The sequence below is a fragment of the Castanea sativa genome, chromosome 8 (assembly GCF_040712315.1).
Source record: "Castanea sativa cultivar Marrone di Chiusa Pesio chromosome 8, ASM4071231v1".
In the NCBI taxonomy this organism is placed as follows: Eukaryota; Viridiplantae; Streptophyta; class Magnoliopsida; order Fagales; family Fagaceae; genus Castanea; species Castanea sativa.
In genome coordinates this window covers 9,853,678-9,874,137 of record NC_134020.1, presented here as the reverse complement: position 1 = coordinate 9,874,137, position 20,460 = coordinate 9,853,678, and the positions used below count along the sequence as shown (strand labels likewise).

Genomic DNA, 20,460 nt, shown 5'->3' with positions numbered 1-20,460 from the left:
AAAGAAAGAGAAAATGACACTTCGAGTGGAGAAACAACTTGGTTTAGTCCAAGATGAGCTATGTTTCCCTTAAGATTGGCGATAAACCTTATTGAAAGTAATGACTCAAGGGAAGTACGTTGGGTCAGAGTTATTAGCAAATGTGAAAGACTTTCTTAAGATCAATGGGGATTTGTTTTTCAGGGGAGCAGAGGGTTTGCTAATGAAGTGTGTCTCGAGACAAGAAGGACTGACATTGTTGCATAGGTTGCACTATGATATTTGTGATGTAAATCTCGATGTCAGCTTATATAGAAGATTGCAAAGGCAAGGAATCTTCTGGCCAGAATGGCCGATGATGCTAAGGAAAAGTAAAGGAGTTGTAAAACTTGTTCTATCATTCCTCCAGATCAAGCAAAGGTGCTTAATGGCGAACTGCTGGAAGAAGATTGGTAGGATCCATACTTGAGATACCTTTTGTAAGGTGTATTACCTATTGATCGAGTACAAAGGGAAAAGTTGAAAAAATACGTGACCAGGTTTAAAGTGGTAGATGGTAAGTTATTCAAGAGAAGCTTTCAAGGGAAGTGGATGGTATGTATTCCCACTAAAGAAGTCAACAGTGTTCTTTAGGATTTGCATGAAAGAGAGCTAGCAAAACACCCGGGTGGGAAAAAGCTATGGCAAATGGCTTTACACTAGGGATATTACTGGCCCACAATGCAAAGGGATGCCCAAGACTTTGCCAAAAAATGTCAAGAATGTCAAAAGCAAGGTGATGAAATACACACTAGCCATCAAAGTTTTCATCCAACTATGGCTCCATATCCATTCCACAGCTGGGAACTGGATTTTATAGGACTTATAAACCCATTCCACAGCTAAGAGATGGGTTTTATAGGACTTATAAACCCCCCCATCTGGAGGATGTATATGGATATTAGTAGCCACTGAGCTATTTACCAAGTGGGTAGAGGAATATGGCTATGAAGAAGGCAACAGGTAGCTCAGTGGCTAATTTCTTGAGGAGGAATATAATATGTCGTTTAGGGGTACCCAACAAAATTATTTCTGACAATGGCAAACCATTCCTGAACAACCGTTTAATAGAATGGTACTCCATTTCTCACACAACATCGACACGTTATTTATTCAAAGGAAATGGTCAAGTTGAGGCCTCCAACAAAATATTACTGAAAATATTGGGAAAAATGACTAAGGAGAATGGAAAAGGGGTGTAAAGAGGAGCTGCCTATAGCTCTATATGCTCATAGAACAACTAAATCACAAGTTACAGGAACTTCACCCTTTTCTCTAGTCTATGGCACAGAGGTTGTCATCCTAATAGATTTAGTAAGGCTAGCAGTGAAACTGGCAAATATTGCAGGGATACCCAGAGAAGACACCTTGGAAGTTATGGAAGAAATGCATGATAATGCTGCCTCTCATAATTGCCTTTATTGGGATAATATGAAGGCTAGGCATGAAGGCCTAGTTAGAGAAAGAAAGTTTCAAGTGGGAGAACTTGTTTGGAAAACTGCCCTGCATGTGCGAGGAGTGGTTGGAGTTGTTAAACATAAGTTTTCTCCAAAATGGAAAGGATCATAGGTAGGAGAAGAAGTACATCCAACAAAACATTATTAGTTAAAGGATCAAGCAGGTATAAAGGCGTATAACCTCATTAGCGGAGCTCATCTTAAGAAGTATCATGCTTAATCTTGTAAAAATATTTTTTTTAGGCCATCATGTCAAATCATTGTGTTTTACAAAACTCATACTATTATAAACAAAGACTTATATTCAACTATTTCATATATTGTTTAAAATACGCATGCAAAGTTTAAATATTTTAGCGAAATAAAGCATAGTAAAGTTTATAATACAACCCCATGGCCTCTCAAGACCATAAATTACTACAACTTGAAAATTAAATGATCTTTGTGAGAGAACTAAAATTTTAAAGAGAGAAGTCTGGATCGCTCAGAGCTCCTAGCTCGCCTTCCAACTTCTCAATCTCTTTCTTCAAGGTGTCATATTCTACGGTGACACCTTCTAATTCAGCTTGGAGGGCAAAACTTGCTTCTTGCTGGGATGTTAATTCCAAATGAAGTCTATTGATAGATTCCTGGAGCTGAGTGATTGAAGTAACACGTACTTGTAAGGTTGATTCTACTTCCTTTGCTTTATTAATGCATGAATTCTCCTTAACTCTCAATACACGAAGTGAGGACAAGGAAGCATGAACAGAGGGTCCTGCCTTCTTTAAGTCCCTCAATGCAATGACATAGCTCTTTAGCCAGCCGACACTAACACTTAGGCTCTCAACCTCACTCAGTGTGGAAAGGAAATTGTCAAGGGGAAGAGCTAGACAATTCTACTTATCCTTTGACTACGATTGGGATATGATAGACCCAATTTGCTGTAAGAGAAATCCCCTAAGTGATAAGGTCCATTTACTGGTATCCCTCATGGTTTCATGATATTTGAAGAGCAATTGGGATGGAGCTGACATTTGGTAAATTTACTGGTATCCCTTATGTTCACAATTGGTAAATTTTTTTAGAAATGCATACTGGGATAGAGTTGGCATTTGGCTTGTTGGTGGGTAAAATAACAATTGGGGGGGGGGTTTACACCTCCAATGCTAATGCTCTTACAAAGTCTTAAGCCACACATGATATGATGATACATCATATCATCCTTCTTTGTCCACTTGTGCCGGGTACAATTTGATGCTTTTAATATATATATATATATTTTATACAAAAAATGGTTATTATTATTATTGGGTAAATATTTCGGCTTGAGATGGATATATAAGACATAGCTAAAATATGGATTTATAGTTTTAATTGGACTATTTTAATTAAATTTTCTATTTTGTAGTAATTTAATATATTTGTTTGTATTTTAAATAATTATGACGTCATTATGATTTGACCTCGGTCAAATTTTAAAAATCTTAAGCCTCTCTCTTTTATGGTTCATTGAATGGTTTAGGTCTGAAAACCATGATCTTATACTCACTAATTTATTCATAAGTATATTATTATATTTGAGCACAACTTGTATAATATTGAAGGTTAAGGTTTAAGTTCGATTTATTTATAAATAAGCAAACATATGAATTTTTTCTTGAGACAATACTGCACTAAGTATATTATTATATAAGTAAATCGCAAAGTACACTTTTAAAGTAAATCGCAAAGTACACTTTTAAAGTTTACAACATGAAATTTGAAAAATTGAAGTTTATACCCTAAAGTTTGGTTTCATTAACAAAATCTTACATTTCAGGTCTGTTTAGAATTTGCTTATTTTGCTAAAATTGTAAATTTTTTGTTGAAAATAATGTAGATAAAACTAAAAGTTAGCGTAAATAGTGCAATAAGACCCATAAATAATACCGAAAAAGATAATAAAACTAAAAAATAGCAACAAAAATAAATTAAATAGTAAAATAAGTTAAAATTTTAATTTGGAACCAAATGCACCTTCGTTAATTTTGGCTGTGAAGTGACATGTTCGCGTGTTAATATAACGACTGGACCAGCCAGGCCCAGCCCAACAAAGCTCATCGGTAGTGAAGTCACAAGTACCAAAACTGCCCTTATCCTGGTCAGCACACCCCTTAGGATCCTCTCATAATACACCAAACTACAAGGGCATATAAGCAAAAAAATGCCCCAAACCTCTCAACCCCGATACCCTTTAGTCTGCTCAAAAAAACTCAAACCCTAAAATATCTCACTCTCAGTGAGATAGAGAGTTTCAGAGCGAAAGAAAGAGAGAAAGAAAGTCAGAAAGTTTTTAGATTTCTAGAGAGAGAAAGCTTTAGAGAGAGAGATGGATGCGATAAGGAAGCAACTCGATGTGTTAATGGGAGCGAATCGAAACGGCGACGTTCGTGAGGTGAATCGCAAGTACTATGATCGCGACGTTTGTCGTCTCTATCTCGTCGGACTTTGCCCTCACGAGCTCTTTCAGTTAACGGTATTGATTAATTTTGTTAATCTAATTAGTTTGCTTTTGTTTACGAATTTAGAACCAAATTCAAAACCCTAATCGTTTAATAATCTGTGAGCTTTAGGAGTTTGGATTTGATTTCTGTTATTTTTAGTTTCTTTGTTAAATTAGAACAAGAATTGAAATAGTGAAATCCTAATTGCTGAAAATTGTGCGAGCTTAAGGTAGTTGTTGTGGATGGAATGATTGTTTTGATGCTGAAAAATTAGAGGAAAGGGGAATGAATTTGTTGTTTCTGGAGTATAATTGATCTGTTTGGTTGCTGAGAATATTTAACATTTGATCTGCTGAGGAAAAAGGAAAAAAATGTGGCTCTTAAAAAGATGTACATAAGCTGTATTGTGGGCTAAAATGAACAGACCTACATGTACGAGAAGAAACCAGTCAAACCACATGAATTGATCATTATATTTTTTGTTGTTGATAATTCAATGTGTTTTTATTTTTTTTATTTAAAAATTCAATAGCTGGGGACTGGGGAACTTGAACCTTGAATGTCTTTGATGGGAATAGAAGGAAGTGCCAGTTGGGCTACAAGGCTCTTGGCATGAATAGATCATTATATGCGTTATGGCACTAGAACTTTGAACTTGGCCAAATGAGTAAAAGCAGGAGTGGCTCTTGCCTCTTTATCTAGTGAATAGTAGCAACATAGGATGACTCAAACTTCCTGCCAGTTGCCACATTGATCATGAATGAGATTGGCAAGAAAGCATCTTCACTCTGTAGCTGTAGCCTTATAAGAAGAATTTCCACCCCAATTTGAGCTTGTTTTCAATGAAGGCACCAAATAGAAGTAAGTGTTACTTTACTTTTTTTGATAAAAATGGGGGGTGGGGTTGGTTCTGGCTGATTCATATTATTTCTTGTTGTAGATACCGTGCCCCCATACCTTTGCATCAAGTTAGTCAAAAGTGAAAGGTGACCTTAAGGTGCCAAATCCTTGTATCGCTTGAGGCGTGAGGCAATAAAAAGGCGCTAGCATGAGTAAAGAGAGTTGCCAAATTCTCAATATATTTATTATACATATAGAACTTAAATCATATATACATAGCGTATCAAAATATTATAATGAGTTTTTTTCAATGTATTGCATAAAGAAATTAGGTCTATCAAATTATTTTAAAATAGGATTGACATGGTTTAGGCACTATTAGTTTTTTTTTTGATAAGTAATAATGATATATATTCAAGAACACTACCTTATGCAAAAAAACATAGGGCAAAGAGAAAATTACAAAGGGAAAAGAAAGAGAAGAAAGAAAAAAGAAAAGAATAGATACTAATTATACAGGAGTGAGCTAAGGAACATAGGGAGGGAATCACTAGTGGTGAGTCCCCAAGCCCTAGACCTGTCAAACGAAGAGTCACTAAAAGAAGCCAATAGCTAGTCATCCGAGCTATCCATGTCCTCAAAAGTCAACCTGTTTCGCTCCCTCCAAAGGCACCACATTAAGCATAATGGAGCTAAATTCCAAATACTAGACGAATGCTTTCCAGGCCAATTCCACCAACTAAAAAGAGTATCCGCAACCGATCTTGGTAAGACCTAGGAGATCCCAAAAGATCTAAACACCAAACTCCACAACCAATAAGCCTTACCACAATGAAGTAACAAATGATCCACCGTCTCCCCATTGCAGTGACACATGATGCACTAGTCAACAAAATCCATCCCTCTGCCTCTCAAATTGTCACCTGTAAGGATCCTATCCTATATTAGTCCACACAAAGAAGGAACCACGCCGAGGAACCTTAACCTTCCAAACACCTTTCCAAGGAAAAATAATGGGCAAGGGACTTCTCAACTTATTGTAAGCGATCGAATATCAAAATCCCCATTCTTTGTCAACTTCCATCTCATACGATCTCAATTCTCAGTGGGAGGTAGATTTGAACCCAAGGTACGAAGAAATTCATCCACCCCACCCATTCTTCCCCAAATTTTAGAGCTACAACCCTTCTCCAAAGCCTTGTCTCTTCAATCCCAAACTGCCATAGCCACTTCCCTAGTAAGGCTTTATTAAAAGTAGCTACTTTCCTTACTCCTAACCCACCATTTTTCGAAGGTGCACACACCTTGTCCCATCCCACCAAATGAGTCTTGGAGTCCCCCCACAAGAAGTCCCTTTGCAACCTCTCAATTTTATTGGCCACATGCGTAGGGATGGTAAAAAGAGATAAATAATAAGTGGGAAGACTAGATAACGTGCTTTTAAGCAATGTTAGTCTTCCACCTTTAGACAAATACATTTTCTTCTAACCGGCCAACTTATGCTCAATTTTCTCCAAGATAGGATTCCAAACAGTACTTATGGGACGCCCCCAATGGCATACCGAGATAGGTCATAGGCAAAGACCAAATCCGGCATCCTAAAATCTCTGCCAAGACATAGACATTAGGGACCTCCCCAATGAGAACCATCTCACTCTTCAACGCATTAACCTTTAAACTTGTCATTGCTTGGAAACAAAGAAGAAGCATCCGAACATGTAGAATCTGCTCCTCATTTGCATCGCAAAACAGAATCGTATCATCCACAAACAGAAGATGCGAGACACATTCTCCTCCACCTCGTCTACCAGCAGCCCTAAACCCTCAAAGCAAACCAACCCCTTCAACTCTTTTCATCATCATACTGAAGACCTCCATCATAATTAGAAACATGGGAGATAGCGGATTCCCTTGTCTCAAACCCCTCGAAATTCCAAAAAAATCAGTTGGAGACCCATTAAACAAGACAGAGAATTGGACTGTAGAGATGCAAGTGTGGATCCGCCTACACCACCTCACCCCAAATCCCATTCTCTTCTACAAATCAAGGAGAGCCTCCCAGTTCACACAATCATAGGCTTTCTCAATATCTAATTTACAAATAACCCCCTTAATCTTACTCTTCACCCTACTATAAACACACTCATTAGCAATAAGAACTAAATCAAGTATCTATCTACCACCCACAAAACTGTTTTGAGACTTAGATATTAGCTGATCCAAAACCTCTTTCAGGCGGTTTGCCAATACCGTAGCCAGAATCTTGTAAACACTCCCCACCAAACTAGTAGGTCTAAAATCTTGAATATTGGAGGCAGATTCTTTTTAGGGATTAAGGCTATGAAAGTTGCATTAAGAGATTTTTCAAATTTACTGTGTTGATAAAACTTTTCAAACACAGCTAAGACATCTCTTTCCACAACTCCCCAACAATGGTGGTTGAAAGCCAAAGTGAAACCATCAGGACCTAGAGCTTTATCTCCTTCCAACTCCTTGACCACTGGAAGAACCTCCTCCTTTTCAAACCTTCGTTCGAGCCAGTCCCTCTCCAACCCCTCTATTTGATCAAACTCCAGGCCTTCCACAAAAGGCCTCCACTCCTCTGTCTCCTTGTGCAAGTTTTTATAAAACTATACAGCTTGGTCTGCCATCTTGGATTCGTCCTCATAAATAACCTCATTCACCTCCAACATACTAATATGATTATACCTTCTCCGAGAATTGGCCACCTTGTGGAAAAAATTGGTATTGTTATCTCCTTCCTTAATGTAAAGCATCCTTGATTTCTTTCTCCACGAGACTTCTTCCAATGAGATCTCAACAAAACCCTCTCACCTAACTCCACTTCAGAAAGGCCATACTCCCTTTCCTTAACATCTAATAATTTCAAAGCCTCCAACAAGTCTTTTCTCTGACGCTCTACATTTTCAAACTCACTTTGGTTCCACTGAATAATATCTTCCTTCAATGCCTTCAGCTTCTTGGCAAGAACAAAACTGGGGGTACTTGAGAAGGAATATCGATTCCACCAAGAATGAACCCTATCCTTGAACCCATCCGTCTTTAGCCACATGTTCTCGAACCTAAAAGGACTTTTTCCCCTTAATATCCCTCCTACCTCCACTAATATTGGGAAGTGGTCTGAAATAGGACGAGGTAAAACCCATTGGATCGCATCCGGATAATGAGCATCAAATCAGAAGGTTAAGTACCAGGTAGATTTATGGGGGGCTTTCACAATTTCGTCATCGAATCCAAGTTTTTTCAATTAGTTGTTGAGGAAGGGGGGCGTTATTTCTTGTTACAGATTTATGAGAGGGGCAAATATTCTATGAGATCAGTCTTCATGGGTAAGAATGCAGCACTATGGCTGATGAAGAATATTGAACACATTGTTGTTGGGGCAAGCTCTCAACAGTTCTTTACATTCAGGGATGGTGACACTGCTTATACTCTCCAGCGTAGCACCAACTCCTTTGATCAGTTCTTGCTTCTGACTGAACTAAAAGTTGGCGGGTGTAGGATGTCGATCATTATCCCTGAAGGCAAAGAGAGATATGGTTGGAGGGCTTTTGGCCTTGAACTAAGAAAGGTGTTGTACCCCTCCCAATATGCAGTGGGTGGAACGGGTCTTCCAACTCTTATTCCTCAGGTGCATAGGCAATATCTGGAGACTCAACACCCTAGAACTTTTGCTGAAGCTGTGCAAGACATTCATGGAAGAGTAGAGGATAGAAAGCAGCCAAAGCAAGTAGGTTCCATTGCCAAGGGGATGAAGATGCATTTAGGAGGGGAGAAGATGGAGGGCAACCGGAGTTTCACAGGTGCTAAGGTGGGAGTTTTCGCAGGTAAGTCGGATAAGATGGTGGTGGGAGGAGGTGATAGGAGGGAGAAGTGCATTAATGAGAAGTCAGTGGCAGAAAGTAGGATACACTTCCCAAGTTCCAGTTTGAATTCAAAAGCCTATGACAATAGGAAAATGAGCGATGTAAGGAGACCATGCTGGGCAGGGAGAGGTCTTATCGTGGAGGTTGATGTGATGGGGAGGAGGCGGGTTTCCTGGGATAGGAAGAAAGGGAGAGATCAGAAGCACAGATGGGTTTCACGGGGGTAAGTAAGGAGTTGCCTCGGGGGTAAGTTGGGTCTGGGTTTTGGCCCAAACAAGAGGGTAGCCCAAAGGACAGTTAGTGAGAATTGTTTAGGCCCACAGCTCACAAGCCCATTATCCTTTGAGCCTGGGGAGTGCTCCGATAAGTGGGTTGAGCCCTTACCTTCAGCCGATACTCATGAGAAGACTAGGGAATGTCTAGGGGTGAGGCCGACGTGTTTTGTGACGCCGTCGCGGGTGTAGGAGGTCGTGAGTGGTCTCCGAAGAGTACGGGCTCGAGCCGATAAGGGTGGCTTGTGCTTTTCGGTGTCTCGAGTCTCAGACGGGCCTGCTCTGCCGTTACTGGCGACGCGACGCACCGGGGATCTGGTGGGTTCGCCTCATCGGCGTCGCGCGCCACTGGTAGGGGTGGCGGAGTGTGCCGAGTCCCCTCCGGCGATGGTTTTCAGGTTGAGCTGGGGCCGGAATGACTTTCTCGGTTCCATTTCGCACCCGAGGGGGTTGTTTTTTGAAGGTAAGAGGTCAGTGGCTCTCAATTTTGTGCCATGGTCGTTAGGACCTTTTCTCCCTGACCTCTTTCTGGAGTTGGTGCGAGCTGGACCAAGGGGCTTGGGGGTAGTGGGTCAGGAGGTTAATCCTTTTTATAGCAAGGAAATTTGCCTGCCTGGGGAGGTTATGATTGTGGAGGAAGCAGCTGTTTTTTCTGTGGGTGAGGTTGCCTTTCCTCTGCAAATCTTTGATCCGAGTGGTTCAACAACCTTGGCAGAGTTGGAGGAGGTTGATGAGGTTTTTAGTATTGAATCTAACATAGATATTTCTGGGTGGGTGAAACACAGAATTCCTGGCTTTAGTAAATTGGTTGGGTTATCTATGAATCGACATGAGAAATTGTGCATTGCTGTCATTACGGAGGCTTGAATCGAGAGATGGAGGCGACCAATGTGTTACACGGGAAAGTAATGGGCGACGAATAAGGTGGCTAAGTCCAAAAATAAGGGTTGCGAGGCGCAAAACTTGTTTTCTTCGATGAATTATGACAGAAGATAGAGGGTGGTCTCGTGATGGTGTTTGTAGTTGGGGATATTTTAGTTTTTATGAAGATAAAAATGATTTCGTGGAATGTTAGAGGTTTAAATGATCCTCGGAAACGTCTTGTGGTGAAGAACTTGTTGCGGGATTGGAAGTGTGATGTTGTACGATTTTACGAAGAGACAAAGATTGCTAGTATGAATAGACAGTGGTTTGTAGTTTGTGGGGCTGCCCTTATGTGGGTAATTTGTCTTGGAAGCGATCGGACGGCTGGTGGTATTTTGCTTATGTGGGACAAAAGGGTTTTGTATAAGGTGGAGATTATGGTTGGTTTATTCTCAGTGTCGGTAAAGTGGAAAGGGGTGGGGGATGGGTTTATTTGGGCTTGCTCAGGCGTTTATGGCCCAAATGAGAATGTTGAGAGGGGTCTCATGTGGGATGAGCTAGTGGGAGTTCGAGTGTTGGAGGATTAAGTGATGTGCTTTGGGGACTTTAATATAGTTCGCTTCCCTAGCGAGCGTAGGGGAGAGACTCGTTTGTCCACGGCTATGGAAAAATTTTCTGAATTTGTTGAGGATCTCAACTTGGTTGACTTGCCTTTGGAAGGAGGTAGCTTTACTTGGTCCAATGGTTCTGATCAACCAATGATGTCTAGGATTGATAGAGCTTTGGTCACTCCTGATTGGGAGGATCATTTCCCAGATGTTACTTAAAGGATCTTACCCCGTACTGTCTCAGACCACAATCCAATTCTCTTGGAGGTAGGGGGAATGGCAAGGGGGAAGAGTCCTTTCAGATTTGAAAATATGTGGTTGAAGTCGGAGGGATTTGTGGATAGAGTTCAAACTTGGTGGAATCGACATTCCTTCGTAGGTACTCCTAGTTTTGTGCTGGTGAAAAAATTAAAGGCTCTGAAAGAGGACATTGTGTAATGGAATCGTCGAGAGTTTGGAAATGTAACGCGTCAAAAGAAGCAATTACTGGAGGAGTTGATAACCCTAGACGCCAAGGAGGGGGATGTAGGTCTCTCTGATGGGGAGATTGTTCATAGGGCTGGTTTGAGATCCCAGGTGGAGCATCTTCTTTCATTAGAAGAAATTTCTTGGAGACAAAAATCTAGGATGTTATGTATCAAGGAAGGGGATAATAACACCAAGTTTTTTCACAAAATGGCTAACTCCCATAGACGTTCTAATCATCTAAGGACCTTGGAGGTGGATGGGGTGGTCTTTGAAGAGGCCTCCGAGGTAACTTTTCAAGTTGTACAATTTTATAAAAACTTGTACAAGGAGACTGAGGAGTGGAGGCCTTTTGTGGAGGGTTTGGAGTTTGATCGCATTGAGAACAGGGAAAGGGTTTGGCTTGAAAGGAAGTTTGAGAGAGAGGAGATTCTTCAAGTTGTTAGGGATCTGGAAGGGGACAAAGCTCCAGGTTCGGATGGGTTCACTATGGATCATTGTTGGAAGGTAGTGGAGAAAGATGTCTTAGCGGTCTTTGAAGAGTTTTTCCATCATTGCAAGTTTGAAAAATCCCTTAATGCGACCTTCATTGCTTTAATTCCTAAAAGGAATGGTGCTTCCAATATTAGAGATTTTCGTCCTATTAGTTTGGTGGGGAGTGTGTATAAAATCCTGGCTAAGGTCTTGGCTAATCGCTTGAGAGTGGTTTTAGATCAATTGATTTCTGAGAATCAAAATAGCTTTGTGGGTGGAAGACAAATCCTTGACTCGGTTCTCATTGCGAATGAGTGTGTGGATAGTCGTGGGAAGAGTAGGGTCCCTGGAGTCAGTTGTAAGCTCGATATGGAGAAAGCCTACGATCATGTGAATTGGGAGGCTTTGTTGTATCTGCTGAACATGATGGGTTTTGGAGTGAAGTGGTGTAAGTGGATCCGTTCTTGTATATCCACAATTCAGTTATCTGTTTTGATTAATGGGTCCCCAGCTGATTTCTTTGGTAGCTCAAAGGGTTTAAGACAAGGAGATCCGCTATCTCCTATGCTGTTTTTGATCTTGATGGAGGTGCTTAGTAGGATGTTGAGAAGAATGGAGGGAGCTGGCTTGATCCGTGGTTTTAATTTTGAGGGTAGGAGGGATGGTGGGGAACGTGTTTCACATCTATTATTTGCAGATGATACTATCCTCTTTTGTGATGCAAATGTGAAGCAAATTCTTCATATTCGGTTGTTGCTCCTTAGTTTTCAGGCGGTAACAGGTTTGAAGGTCAATGTGCATAAGAGCGAAATGGTTCCTATAGGGGAGGTTGGTGATGTGCATGCTCTGGCGGATATATTGGGCTGCAGAGTTGGATCTTTACCTATGTTGTATCTTGGCATGCCGGCGGGGGCTCCTCGCAGCTCCACTTCAATTTGGAACACAATTTTGGAAAGTATTAACCGGAAATTATCTGGATGGAAGAAGTTGTACTTGTCTAAGGGGGGTCGTTTGATGTTACTCAAGAGTACGCTTTCTAGTCTTCCGACTTACTTTCTATCGTTGTTCTCAATTCCTACTCATGTGGCTAATAAAATTGAAAAGATGCAAAGGGATTTCCTGTGGGGAGACAGCAAGGTTCATTTGGTAGGATGGGACAGTTTGTGCGCCTATAGCCAATGGTGGCTTAGGGAGAAGGAAACTCACTACCTTTAATAAGGCTTTATTGGGGAAATGGTTGTGGCGGTTTGGTAAGGAAGAGGGTCGTTTATGGAGGCGGGTAGTAGCTTCAAAATATGGGGAAGATTGGGGGGGATGGACCTCAAAGCTGGGTAGGGGAGTTCATGGGTGTGGTTTGTGGAGAAGCATCCGTATGGGTTGGGAGGATTTCAGTAAAAATTGTCAGTTTGTGGTTGGGTTGGGGAATAGGGTGAGGTTTTGGCAGGATGGGTGGTATGGGGATCAACCTTTTCAGTTGGCTTTTCCTAGGCTGTATGGCATTGCCATTGTTAAGGAGGCTTCTGTTGAAGCTTCTTTGCATAGGCAGGGGGCGGAGGATAGAAGATCTTGGAATGTTCGGTTTAGTAGATTTTTTAATGATTGGGAGATGGATGAAGGGCTGCGGTTTTTTCGTATGTTGGGTGCTATAATCCCTCACTATGGATGTTGGTGACCGGATGAAATTTGGAAATTGAAGCGTCATGGGGCTTTTGACATCCGGTCGTACTATTACAAATTAAGAAATTCTCCTTCAACTATCTTTCCTTGGAAAGCTATTTGGAGAGTTAAGGCCCCTAGGCGAGTTTCTTTTTTTGTTTGGTGTGTAACTTGGAATAAGATCCTAACGGGAGACAATCTGAGATTGAGGAGATTGGTTTTTGTGGATTGGTGCATTATGTGCCGTCATTGTGGAGAGATGGTAGATCACCTTCTTCTTCATTGTGAGGTGGCCTATCGGTTATGGAGCTTTGTTTTTATAACTTTTGGCTTGGCTTGGGTTATGCCTAGTTCGGTTCCAGACTTGCTTTTTGGATGGTGGAATTGGGCAGGGAAGCATTCGTCTCGGATCTGGAATTTAGTCCCGTTGTGCATCCTTTGGTGTATTTGGAAGGAGCGGAACCGGAGGACTTTTGAGGATTTGGATAGCTCTAGGGATCAGTTGCTTGTTTCTTTTTGTGGAACTCTATTTGATTGGTCTCGGGCGTGGGGACTCACGTCTAGTGATTCCCTCCCTTCTTTTCTTTGTTTCCTTCTCCTTTTGTAATTTCTTTGTTGTTTGGTTTTCTCTCTTGTTTCTCTTTGTTTTCTTTTTCTTGTATTTCTGGGTTGCTTTGTGTTTTTCAGGCATAGAGTAACCTTCGTATATATATCATTCTTACTTATCAAAAAAAAAAATAATGGTCCTCCCAATCATAAGAAACTAGAACCCTGTCTATCTTAGACATTGAAGGCTGATCCGAACCACTTGACCATGTATAACTCCCTTCTTCCAATGACAAATCTATCAAGCTAAGCTCCTCGATGAACTTAGAGAAATTCTCCATAGCCGGGGTAAGACGTAGTCCTCCTAACCGTTCACTTGGGAAACGAACAATGTTGAAATCCCCTATGTAACACAATGGAACTTCCCAAAGTTGCTGAATACCAATCAGCTCATCCCACATCCGCCCCCTCAAATTATTATCATTTGGGCCATAAACCCCAGAACATGCCTAAATAAAACCATCCCCCAAACCCTGCCACTAACTGATACGGAAAATTGACCCACCATTACCTCCAACTTTTCTAAAGCCCTCCTATCCCACATCATCAAAACCCTACCAGCTGTCTGATCCGCATCCAACGCAACCGAGTCTACATAGGGACAACTCCACAAGCTGCAAATCAACTGTCTATCCATGCCCGCAAGCTTAGTTTCTTGAAGGCAAACTACATCACAATTCCACTTCCGTAATAAATTTCTAACTATCAAACGTTTCCGCGGATCATTCAATCCTCGAACATTCCATGACACCATTCTTAATTTCATTGAAACTGTAAACTCCCTACTACAACCTCAGTAATACATTAAAAAAAAACTATCTTCCGTCATAGTTAACCGAGGAAATCAAATTCCTCAACTCCCTCTTCCCTTTATCCTTGGAGACAGCTTTTCTATGGGCATCATCTTTCCTGTGCACCAGATTGGCTGCCTCAAACTCCGTCTCGAGTCTTTGTAATTGCATCATACACTTCTTCTCATGCTGACACAAAGGGAGCCCCATCATCTTGCTGAAATTGGGGAGTCTATGTTTCACTCAATTAGAAACATTCAGTGTGTTATCAAACCTCATCACCTCAGAATTACTATTCAATTCAGCTGTCACAACCAGCCCCAGAGGATTAATAGTCATCAAGGGGGAAGAACTAACCGCATCACCCAGGCCCTCATCTGCAGAAGCTGTTCCTACCTCAGTCAATGCCAACATCGACTGGCTAGCTTGAAGGGAGGTGTCTAACCCTTGAATATCACTTGCACCCTCAACCCGACCACCTTCATCTCCACCCGGCACAATCAATTCCTCAATCCCAATTCTCGGTGAACTCAGAACGTAATTGGATAACACAAGAGTCCTGTCAATCTCTATTTCTGCCTTACCCGGTGTGATCGGAGGCTCATCCGCCAAAGTCTCCGCAGGGCATCCCATAAGCTTGGTTAGAGGAACAAACATCAAATCTGTCCTCGTGGTGTGGAATAAATCAAGATCGGCCCTACCCAGTGACGCCGGTGAGTCCCCGCCGTGAAAACCAACTGACGTAGGATGACGGAACTCCATCAACACCTTCGCAAGACAGCAGTTCATCTCGGTTCGACCCATCGAGCTCATCACCGTCTTCAATGCTAGGTGTCGCGCTGTACTGGCCTTCTCTCTGATGGCGCTGGTGACACCTCAGCAAGATACCCAATAGCTTTGGTGATGTCCTGAGCAACCAAAGCTTCGTGAGATGCTTTGGACATCGCCGGTGTGTGGGCTTTCTGATTTATGGAGCTTGGGTCACCCAAAAATGGGCTTACACCCACTACCATCCCAAATGGGCCGGTGGGCTCAAGATCAGGGATCACAGGAAGGCCCACTTGAGCTTGTTCTGAGCCCACCTCAGGATATAAGTGAGCTCGTGACCCATTGAGACCCACAACGTGCTCCCTCTGATCCCTTGTGATCCTTATAGAACTCCTCCAACCTCCTTTCTTCCATGACACATGCCTTTTTCCTTCTCCATTCAGCTCTACAGTCAAGCCTATTCCTGTCCAGTTTGAGTTCCTCAATTCACTTTTTTTTTTTCCAGAAACATGATCAATCCAATTTGATTTGAAATACAATGGGGATCTTCGTTTTTTTTTTTTTTTTCTACCAGATTTGTCTTTTCAAAATTAAATGCCTCTGTGCTGTGCCAAGAGCCCATCTGAACTGGGAAGCTCACCGGAGTTTCGCTCAGCAATCTGTGTTCAAGTACTGGGTTCTGCTTCTCCCCCTTATTCTCCCCTAGTTGCAATTTCCCTTTACCATGGGCACTTAACAGATGTGGCTGATTTCTGTCCCTGACCTGCACCTGATGCCCACACACCGTATCGGCATAAGATTTAAAAGGTTGAACCCCTGAGTTATTCCTATGAAGTCGAGCCACAAATTTCGAATGCCCAAACCCACCATTGACATAGTTATTAGGTTCCAACAACTTCCTTAGCTCTAACCCAAAAACCCTCCTTCCATTCTTTGCTTTGCCTATTGGAATGATAATGGACCTCCTTGACCCTCCCACTTTAAGTTCAGTCAAAAGTAGGAACAACCCAAAAGAATTGGAACTCCGTTGGAGGGTGTATGCTACATCACCATCCCTAAAAGAATAAAAATACTTTGGATTAAGCCCCATGACTATCTGTTCTATACTCTTCATCAGCCATTGTGCCGCATTCTTACCCATGAAGACCGACTTCATGAAGTACCTACTCCGCTCAAAAATCCTTAAAGAAAAATACCGTCCCCCTTCCTCTACCACCAGTTGAAAAAATTTGGATTCAATACAAAAACAGCGAGAACCACCCATAATTGGCTTCACTTCATCGCCCAATACAACAAATAGTTTTTACAACAAGCTTTTATATAACAATAAGTTTTACAACAATTTTTTGTAAATTAATTTAACTAACAATAGGTTTTATAACATGCCTTTTTCAATCAATAATCTAATAATAGGTTCACTAAAGGTGCCTTGCCTTGCCTTTAAGGCACCTTAGTGGCGCCTCTTCTTGCCTGACCGCCTAGGTGAGTGCTCAGCTCACCTTTGACTACAACGCTTTGCATAATTGTTAGAGATATCCTTTAGTATTTAAATTTCAACACTGAATGTTGTAACAGTGTTTCTAATTGTTGGAGTGCACCTCTAGGTGGACAAGTTCTGTTATTGTTGTCAGACTGGTTAATGGTAGTGGATCTCATGGATTAGCTGGTTTCTTTTGTTTATAGTAAGACAATTTAAAATTTGAAATTTCGCATATATTTTGACTTTTATATTGGATTTTTAAAAATAAGTAAATATTCATTTAATACAACTCTGTTGGAGATAGTTCTACTTATATGGTTGAATTTTCTTCATGGTGTTACTTATCAATAAATAAGTAAATAAATAAATATATATATTATATTCATTGTGTTAATGATTTAGGTTTTAATCTTGATTTATGATGACTGGGAATGGTTTTATTTGGGACTTGGTTTATTCATGAATTTATTTAGAGGGAATTCTTCTCCATTTCTATATCCCTCTTTATCTTTATGGGAACATGGTTGGTTTATGGGTTCTTTCACCTGCTGTTTTAAGTAAAATATCACATGGTTATTAAGCTGTGAGTGCATACACTCTTTTATCAAGGAGTATTTTGTTCAGGCTATCTGTGCCATTATTGTCTGTTTAGATAATTATCTTAAGGGCAAATTACAACTTACTTACCTATGGTTTGACCGAAATTTAAATTGCACGTACATGTAATTTGAAATTTGACGTTTAACCTACCTGAGGGTAGCTCAGTTAGAGTTCCGTAACCCATCTTTGTTAAAACCATGGTTAAATTTGTAATTTTGCTCCACTTTATGTCTCTCCCCTCAAAAACACAAAAAACATAAAAATACAAAATCAAAAAGAATCCAGCAGAACACTTGCATTATGAGATTTCAAATCACAGGTAGGTAACTTAAATTTCGATCAAACCACATGTGGGTGAGTTGTAATTTGCACTCATTTTGATCTCTTCTAATTCTCTATATCTGTCATTTTCTTTTTGGTTTCAGAAAATGGATATGGGTCCTTGCCCAAAGGTTCACTCATTGCAGCTGAGAAAAGAGTATCCTTATTTCTCATGGGAAATCTATTCATTTTTGTTTTTTTTTCCCCAATGAAAATATCGGACATATATCTGGTGGCAAGATGCTGGACATGGAAATCTATCATCCATTATATATTTATAATCCACTAGCATGATCTTGGGTCAATATGGGTTTTCATCATTTTAATAAAAAAGAATTGTTTTCATCTTTGATTTATTTTGTAGAAGAATCTGTTTATTCACCCTTTTTTTCTTTGTCAATTAATTGTTATTGATTGCATTATGAGTGGGTGGGCATGCATAGTTACAGATGAGTTGGGGGGAGGAGTTTGTATGTTGAAAATAAATAATTGAATATGAATTGTCTTTTGTTCAATTTTCTTTTACACACCCAAAATTTCCATGTCTTAACCCTGTAAATGGATGTGCGGGTATGAAATATCCTGTTGCCAATTAGCTATTACTCAAATAGCACACATTTTGGATGCATGTGTAATTTACTGATAGTAAAAAAGGAAAAGAAAAGAAGTATCTAATAAAGTGTGAATGGGTTGATCCTGAAACATCTAATCTTGCACATTTTGTTTTTATTTTTTATTTTATTTTATTATTGATAGGTAAAAATAATTTTATGGAAATGAGACTACGTCGTGAAAGTACACGAAGTAGCCTAAAGAATTACAATATGAAAAATATCTACATATGGATCGACTCTAAAGGAAAAATCTTGCACATTGTTTGAGTTTTTAACTGATTAAGTATAATGTTTGTAATGTAATGAACTATGGGTACATAGTTTGTGTTTATAAGCCTAATGCCAAAAAAATATCTGTGAACTTTTTAATCCTAGTACACTGCCAAAATTGGATGAAGTGCTCAAATAAACATAGATTTTATAGAAATGTTTACAACACACATTAGTTGTTTTTTTACATCGACGGCAGAAAATTCATGAGGGATTTTAACTTGATGACCTAGTTTATTTTTTCTTGACGTGTCCCATGATTCTCAGGGTTGGATTCCCATTATTTCGTTTATGACCAGTAAAATTCAGCATAACAAAGAGTCATTAACATTTTGGACCTTTCAATTCCATACTGGACTTCCCATTCCTTTATATTCCTTTATTATTTTGTTTTTGATCAATAAAGTTCAGCCGGTGAAGTCCCCCATATTTTCAATTTCATCCCTTTCTTGAAGCAGGCTGGAATCCTCAAGCTACATACTGTCACAATATGGATTATATTGAAAAAAAGATAAAAATTATTGGGACATTAAAAATTGTAACATATTAAAGAATAGCTAATTGCAGAACGAGTCATTTAGTTCATGTTGAAGTCATAGAGTTTGCATATTTAAGGTTTCTAGCTATGGACCATTTTAAGTCTGCTAAGTAAATTACTCTCATGTGTCTAACTTCCCTTCATGTGGGATGAACCCCTGGTGATTTGGCATTGTTGCATTTTTAGGGCTTAAGCCTCAAAAGTCTCATATTTTATGGTCAAACTTCACCTCTAGTTCTGCCTAACTCTTTCTAGATATGAAGAAGCAAAAGCAAAAGCGATTGATAACTATGAGAGAGACCTGGAGGATGTTATAGATAGGCTCATTCTTGAGTGTGACAGGAAAATTACTAGAGCTCTTAGACGCCTTGAAGCTGAAGATGCAAAGGCTGCTATTGCAATTTCTGTCTCTGAGGTTACACAGGTGATAGTTGACCCTTAATATATTGTATATTTATCTTTTGTTGAATTTATGATGTATGATTTTCTTTTGTTGGGTTTGCAGACACCTGAGGTACTTGAGCTATCTAAGCAGATCAAGGAGAAGTTGAAAGAAGCTGATCAATACGGTAATGTATATAATAGTTTGTCTAGTTTCTATACTTTAAAGATTATGGGGAATCTTGCCTCTGAGAGAGAGAGAGAGAGAGAGAGAGAGAGAGAGAGAGAGAGAGAGAGAGAGAGAGAGAGGACTAAATGCTATTATTGGATGCTCAATATCTTGGGTTTGCTAGGAATTAGGATTTTCTTTAAATGGTTCCTGAATGTTGATATTGCAAGTAGTACCTCTCGCCAGGCTGATCCAATGCTGATTATCAGGATAATTTAATCACTTCTATAAGATTTAGTCAAATAAGGTCAATGGTGGAGTGTGGAGTGATTGCAGTCCCATATAGGTCTTATAGAATTTGTAATGTTGGAGGGCTTGGGAAATATATAGCAACCATGGTAGTCAAAGGAGAGTTGGGAGCTCACCTAGGCACCCGGGTGAGGGGAGGCGCCACTAAGCAGCCTCTAAGGTGCAAGGCACCTTTAGAGCCTAGGCGAGCAACTTAAATTGAGAGCCTCGGTAATTTTTTATTTTTGTTTTTGTTTTTTAATTTAATTTTTTTTATATATATATTTTTATAGAAGCTTGTTGTAAAGCCTATATGTAGATTAATTATTTATAGAAGTTTGTTGTATAACCTATTGTTAGATTATTAATTTATAAAAGCTTGTTAAGAAATCTATCTTTAGATTAATTTATTAACAAAAAAAGCTTGTTGTAAACTTTATTTTTAGATGAATTAATTTATGAAAGCTTCTTATAAAACCTATTGTTAGAATAATTAATAGAGCCTAAAGCCCTAAACTGTGATAAGTCTATTTTGAAATTAATTATTCAACCTAATGTCTTCACTCAACATATGTAAAAAACACGATAATAATATTTCGATACTATTTCAATAAGCGAGGTACATATG

At 39.9% G+C, this 20,460-nt stretch overlaps 2 protein-coding genes across 2 annotated transcripts in view; both read left to right on the top strand.

Moving 5' to 3' along the window:
• The first annotated feature begins 1,203 nt into the window (after positions 1–1,203).
• LOC142605846 (uncharacterized) lies at positions 1,204–1,587 on the top strand. The gene has a single exon (XM_075777274.1). The coding sequence runs from the start codon at positions 1,204–1,206 to the stop codon at positions 1,585–1,587; it is 384 nt and encodes a 127-aa protein (XP_075633389.1).
• A 2,007-nt stretch (positions 1,588–3,594) lies between these two features.
• Positions 3,595–20,460, top strand: part of LOC142607205 (U1 snRNP-associated protein usp106-like) — a 35,040-nt gene continuing 18,174 nt past the window's right edge. The window contains exons 1-4 of the mRNA XM_075778631.1: positions 3,595–3,972; positions 17,677–17,729; positions 19,250–19,418; positions 19,500–19,563. Of these exons, the coding sequence (XP_075634746.1) occupies positions 3,826–3,972; positions 17,677–17,729; positions 19,250–19,418; positions 19,500–19,563 (433 nt within the window). The 5' untranslated portion in view covers positions 3,595–3,825. The remainder of the gene's footprint in view (positions 3,973–17,676; positions 17,730–19,249; positions 19,419–19,499; positions 19,564–20,460) is intronic.